Source organism: Pterocles gutturalis, unplaced genomic scaffold (assembly GCF_000699245.1).
Source record: "Pterocles gutturalis isolate BGI_N339 unplaced genomic scaffold, ASM69924v1 scaffold1652, whole genome shotgun sequence".
NCBI classification, from domain to species: domain Eukaryota; kingdom Metazoa; phylum Chordata; class Aves; order Pterocliformes; family Pteroclidae; genus Pterocles; species Pterocles gutturalis.
Genome location: NW_010107607.1, coordinates 105,221 through 112,096, shown reverse-complemented (window position 1 = coordinate 112,096; position 6,876 = coordinate 105,221). Strand labels below are relative to the sequence as shown.

General features: G+C 39.1%; 1 protein-coding gene across 1 annotated transcript in view; it reads left to right on the top strand.

The window, feature by feature from the left end:
• Window positions 1–923: 923 nt before the first annotated feature.
• Window positions 924–6,876, top strand: part of WHSC1 (Wolf-Hirschhorn syndrome candidate 1) — a 58,547-nt gene continuing 52,594 nt past the window's right edge. The window contains exon 1 of the mRNA XM_010088145.1: window positions 924–1,553. Within this exon, the coding sequence (XP_010086447.1) occupies window positions 957–1,553 (597 nt within the window). The 5' untranslated portion in view covers window positions 924–956. The remainder of the gene's footprint in view (window positions 1,554–6,876) is intronic.

The window sequence follows — 6,876 nt, the reverse complement described above, 5'->3', positions numbered from 1 at the left end:
TGAATTTTAGAGTTAAAACAATCATCTTGCCTGGTCTAGGAGCACAAAGGAGTCATTCTGCCAGATTAATTTGCTTGCTATGGTAGTGTAATGTTGAAATGGACAGGGTTAGCTTTTAGAACCCTCAGAAAACCTGTCTAGGGCAGATAATGCAGTTTTAGCTTGTTGGACGTTTTCAAATTTCTGTATGAAAAAATGGGTGTTAGGTGATGTTATTGTTGTTATTAAGAAGCTGAAATTCCCCCAGTTGCTTTGACCTTTTAAATGGCCACTGGCCTGAGGAATTAGCTGTTTCCCAGTGGGCTGGTGTTCATGATACAGAATGCTCAGCTTTTATTTGTTCTCATAGCCAGAACACTTTGGGATATGTCTGAAGACTGAGCTGTGTTGTTTCCTCAGGAGGTATGCTTTGATGGAAGACTGAGCACCAGTTTGTAGAGTGAGGAAGAGAAGCTTGTGATGCTGCTGTCCATGGTGTAGGCGCTACAGCAATACAGCCCAGGGGTTTTTACTCTGGCACGACCTCTTAAAAATAAACTGTTTTACATTGTTGTTAATGATATTATCTTAAGTCTAACTCTTACTTGTTTTAAACAGTGCAGTACCTTTTGAGTATTTGGTGTGGGCAGGACTCGTGCTGTGGATTGTTCACAGATTGTTAAAATTGAAGCTGTGATTTGCTCTCTGCTTTTGTTTTAATAAAATTAATGATTCATCAATCTATTTTTCTTGGACTTTTTTGTAATACATATTAACAGATATTCAAGTATTTTGGTTATGAAGATTGTAAGCAACACTTTTTTTAAGAAAAACTTGAATGAAATACATTGAGTGTTATATTAGTGGGGACATCTATCTTGAATACTTGTCAGCTTTTGACATTTCTGTATTATTAAAAATATTCTCTGCCTTTTTGTCTTAATATAGCAGTGTAAGACTGGAAACATCTGGGCTGAATGGACTTTAGCATCAAAAGAAGTTCTCAACTGTTAACTCGAAAAATTAACTACATCAAAATGAAGCAAGTACCAGAGATCCTTGGAAATACCAATGGAAAAACTCAGAATTGTGAAGTGAATCGTGAGTGTTCTGTCTACTTGGGCAAAGCACAACTTTCTGCCACTCTGCAAGAAGGTGTCATGCAAAAATATAATGGCCATGAGGCTCTTCCATTTATTCCAGCTGATAAATTGAAAGATCTAACCTCTCGTGTGTTTAATGGCGAGTCTGGGGCCCAAGATGCCAAGCTGCGCTTTGAACCCCAGGAAATAAAGGGAGTTGGAACACCACCCAACACTACTCCTATCAAGAATGGCTCTCCAGAGATTAAGCTGAAAATCACTAAAACCTACATGAATGGAAAGCCTCTTTTTGAATCTTCCATTTGTGGAGACAATGGTGCAGATGTGTCACAGTCAGAGGAGAATGAACAAAAGCCAGCAAACAAGGAGAGGAGAAACAGAAAAAGAAGCATAAAATATGACTCCTTACTTGAGCAGGGTCTTGTTGAAGCAGCCTTAGTATCAAAGACTTCAAGTCCCACTGAAAAGAAGGTAGAACTTTTTTTTACATTATTTCCTTTGTTAGGTTTGTTAATCATCCTGAGATTTCATTGTTCATATGCTAATCTTCATTTCAGGTATTTCAGTAGGTGCTTCCCACAAACGGGTGACTCTCTATGATACCCTTTCTTTGTCTCAATGAAGGACTGATGCACTCGAGTTCTGGTCTGTTTCTTGCCTACACTAGGAGTACCCCATAAATTCTGTTTCTGTAAAAGTAAAGTAAGTCTCCAGAGCAGAACAGGGTATGTAGTAGTATGGGATGCATGAAACAGAAGCTTCATCCAGACATGCAGCCAAGACCTAGCCAGGATGTGTACCTGGGCAAGGGAGCTCAGGAGGCCTCTAAATATTGAGATGCCCTTTAACTGTTGGAGCATGAGGTATTTCAGCTTCCTAATAACCAGGTTTCAGAAAAAAATAACTATTTCTCTATTCCTGTTTCTGAATTAAAGAAAAATGTACTTAGATGTCAGTTGGCTGATAAGCTAGACTTGGTACCTTCTGATTTTGGCATGTGGTCCGTGCCCTTATTTGTCATCTGAAAAGAGCTGGTTTTGCTTGCTGTAACCTAGTGAATTCTATTCATTGAAAAGGTCTGTATACTTGTATTACATGTCATTAACTTTTGTGGTCAAGTTCATCTGGTTTTTTGCTTCTTTTAAACATGGTCAGAAATAGAAATTTTGCTTTTTTATTTTGCTTTACCAAGTTGTAAATAAGAATGCTGCTGGGAGTCCTTTTCCCCCTCTATTTAGTTTTTGTTGCTAGACTCCACTTAAAGGAATGTGGTTTGGAATCATTTTATCTCAGAGGAAGAAACCTACATAGCGGGGATACTTCTGTGTGTATTAAGTTTCTCAGTGAGTAATTCAGAACAGTGTTGTATAACAAAGGTAAACATTAATGAATGCTTTGGCTAGTGAACCGGCTTTGGCTAGGTCCTGGTTTTACACATCTCAAATGTGAGATGTATATTACAGTTTCCTGTGAACTTCAGGTTTACTAGTTAATATTGATTCTCACTTTCTCCCAAGGTCACACATGCAGAGAAGAACCACACACATAGATGCTGTATTACTGTTTGCATTTATCCTTATTTCTATTAAAACTACTTAATGAGTTTAAAGAACTGTGTAAACATTCTTCCGAGTATCAGAAATATTTATCATTTATTTATGATTTGAGTATATTATTCATCCTAGAATGATCAGTGCTGATGCTTTCAAGAATTTTATTAAATAGTTTGTTTTCTTAATTTTGTTAGGGAGAATAACACTAGTCTAGTTCAGACTTTTCAGAATCACTGCTTGGAGGTAAAAGGTATGGGCACTGTCAATAGTTGGAGTAATTCTTTGTTCTGTTCATTGTTAATGAGGATAAATTGGACTAAAAGGTGATATATTTATTAGCAGCAACAAGTCTAGCATATTTGTTTGGGTTTTTTTTAGAATGAGGAGGCAATATTTAATATGCCCATCTACAGAGTTTATTCTGCAGCCTTTCATATCAGTTGTCAATTAAGGGTGGCCTTTAATTTTTCCTGGTGTGCACTTCATTTAAGATTAAAAGAAAGGTGGTTTGGCTTCTCTGAGTTGTGTTTTGGCCAGAAATGGTCAGGAGAAAACCATGTCAACACTTATTTCCCAGAGTGCTTGAGACTTGATGGCTGGAGTGTGATAGCGTTATTTGGTCCTGTGCCAGAGCAGTGAGCTACCAAACTACGAAACTGAGATCAAGCAGGTGGTTGTCCTAGACTTTGCAATATTATACCCCTATTCTTTTCAGAGTGCTTGAAACAGAGGGTGATGCTTCTGGCTTTTTTTTCTTGCATAGTGCACTTTAAAGCCCAAAGGGCAGAAGGAAAAGCATTTGAAGGTCACAAGATGTTGTTTTGTGATATAACTCCTTGATTGTAAAAGTCTGGGGCTTTTCTTTCTCTCACAGGGAGAGTTTGCAACTGTGCAGGTTCAAAATAAATAAAGAAAAACATAATACTAGGGAACACGCTGAAGGAGATTTTTCAAATGTTTTTCCACATGTAGACTAGTGATATACGTGTTGTTCTCTGTGATCATAATTGTATTATCTTAATATTGGTGTTCTTTGGTTTCAGGCCCTTGCTCTAGCTGTTATTTCATCACCAACATCCAAAGTCTTAATGGTAGTGCATCATACTGTGGTTTTACATAGCTGATTGTGTCTGCAAAGTGGAAGCTGGAGTAAAAGCTGATTAATTTTGCACTTCAGTATCTGTTTATTGTAGGTTACAAGTTAATGTAGAACCTGTTTGTCTAGTTTTATTTCTGGGCAGGTTTCTCTCTCAATTTCTTGTTGTCCAAGCTCTTACTCTTTTGATTTATCAAAAAATGCCATGGTTCAAATACTGCCTTTTGTGTGAGGTAATTATATCTCTGTTTCATGGACATAGCAGATTACTGTTTTGCTGAGGTGAAAGGCATATCATTTAACAAATATTCCAGTGCCCTGTTGTTGGGTTTCCTTGTTATTTGGGCATTTTTTGTTAATATAAAGGGAGGCTGTTTAAAACTTTATCTGCAAGTCAGTTTTCAATTAGGAATAAACATGATCTGGCCAGCTCTGACGTGAGTTAGGTTTCTGTTCATAACCACCACCTTTTCCAGGCCTCCGAGAAACAGCTGTACTGCTTTCACTTTCCCAAGGTAAAGGGAGAGGAAGTGGGACAAGCCATGGCTCTTTCTTCCCTCCCCTCCTGCCTTTCACCCTTCTTTCCCCCACCTCTGGTATCTTTCCACCTGAGGAGTTTACTTTAAAATCCAGGCCTCTTCTGATAAGACCTGGTTTAGCAACTTTTATGCCAAGGTACTACACTCATAGTGGTCTGACACCACCTCCAAATGTTCTGTGTTATTGGTGGTAGGTATCACATGGTAAATGGTTGAATCGACGCCAAACCCATGGACTCCGATAGTTGCCCACTTGATAGCACGGCTCATGAGAGTGGCAGTATGCTTCAGGACTGGATTTTGTGGTGGCTGCTTTTTGAGTCGTTGCTTTTGTCAGTTCCTGCAACATTACCAGTTGGGAATGAGGACTTTCCTAAGTTTTTCTCGCTCAGTGCTTTGTTAAAAGTGAAACAATGCTCCTGTTTGGAGGAGAACGGCGGAGCTTTACCTCGTCTGCTAATATGAGGTAATCCAAGTCCAATCCCTAGAGCAATCTGGAGTTTCTGTATGGGAAACAGAGAGAGTATATATACCTGCAGCTCTTGTGCTGGTGGTCCCAAAGTAGCTCTGTGCTCTCTAACCCTAAGAACAGCTCAGTATGTGATACTGGCACATTTGAGCTTGTTCTGTATAAGACAGCTTGCCCTTTTGGCGTGGCTTCCTGGCATGACTTCCTCACACGGGTGTAGTAGCTCAGAAAAGCAGCAACTCTGCGTCCGGAACAAACCTGGAAGTCCACACACTGCTATACTTGCTAGTTTAGGGATTCCAGCTGTGTAAGATGTACACAAATCCAAAACCTGTACCTTCCACAGAGCTTCCTATCCAGTTTTCTTGCAGCCCTCTTTTAGTATTATACCAGAAACTTGACAGTTTGATATTTTCTGCCGGGTGCAGTCTATAGTGACTTTGCAGCAGCTACGTGGGGAGCAGTTGCAAATTACTGGAGAAATTCCACTAGTCCTTGTCATGTGTTTATGTTGCCATTTCATCTTCGCAGAGCAAAGCTGTTCTGGTCAACTTCATTATATCCAATGTCTACATAATATTAAAGTGCCTTTCCCGGTGAATGGCAAAGATTTAGAAACCCAGTAAGAGGAGAACAGCAGCAGTCTGAGGATTGTCTGCTGCTTTTTATGTTTCAGTGCTAAATAAATACAGGAAGATGGGGACCACTGAAGGTGGTGATGTTGCTCTGATACTTGCATCTAATTAGTAGAGATGAGCAGAAACCACAAGTTCCCTCTGTAAGATTGGAGAGCTGTGCTCATCAGATATTTGATTATCCTGTTATAGCCATTACAGCCAGATCCTGAGGTGGCTTGTTTTGTTTTAATTTCAAAAAAAGTAAAAAGAAAAAAGCAAGGTCAAACAAATATGTCTTTTTCGGAAGGAGGACTTGCTTGGTTGTTTTCCTGGTCAAGTATGGTTACCAAACTTGTCATAAAATGTGCAGCTGAACTACCACGGAAGTCAGGATCTGTAGCTATAGTGTCAAATGAACTCAGCTGCCTTTTTACTAGGCTGTTCTTGAGGTATAAGATCCTGTCTTCAGGTGAGCGATAACATATGCTGTCTGGCTGATGTCATCAGAATCCCAAAGGAGTAGGAGTAATCCTAATAGTCTCTTCTGAGTGATCTCTTCAGGAACAAGAGAAATAACTTCTTATCCTTTTTGGAAGGGTTCCTGAGCTACTATTCTGTGCTAGCTGTTAGTAAAGGATTATTACACCTTGAAAATTTGTTTGGGTTAAGCAGCTCATAATGTGCAGCAGTAATCATTACTTTGGAACTTGAAATTGTTTGTTCTTAAACACCTCATTGGAAAAGTATCTTCAAGAACTACTTGTAGGTTAAGAAGCACCAAAAAGCATACAGCATTAAGAGTAGTACTGGTTTGGGGGGAGATTAGAAGCTATGAGAAGTCTCAGAGTGGCTACAAAATTAATTACAGAAAGCGTAAGTATTTGTTCAAGGCTCTCCATACCAGACTTGCTGTTCTTGTACGTGAAAGTAGCTGAATGAAGTACACTTTCTGCGTAAAACTGTCGTCTCAATATGCAATATGTATTACATCTCAACAGATTGTGTTCCATAGCACAGTTGAGAGGCTAATGACACTATTTTGGTTTATTTTTTTTTTTTTTTAAGTTGACCAGATATAGTCATTGCACTGTCAGTGTCATGATTTAAATAAATACTATCATCTCAGCACCTCCTCTTCTCATTGTATTGACCATTGCCTGTTGGTGTGGCAAGGATTGCTTGTTTTCACTGCTTTTCTGTCCAAGACGTGGTGAAGCCTTTCTGTTGCTCTGCTTCATGTTCTCCTTAACCAAAATAATGCATGCCTGAATTTCATATTTAGCTGAGAGTTACATCTACATTTCACAGTTATGTTACTTGGATGGATTAACAGGCAGATTTTTGGGAAACTTTATTGATCTGTACCAGATGTAATTTCTGGCCCCTAAAGCCCCTTTTTTTCAAGAAAGAAAGATGCTTTGTAGTAACCCTTAGGTAAAGTAGCAGAGGCAAAATATTTTGATCTGTCTTGGAACAGTGATACCAGCTTTCTTCACAAGTGTCCTTGTTCTGGAGTGGAT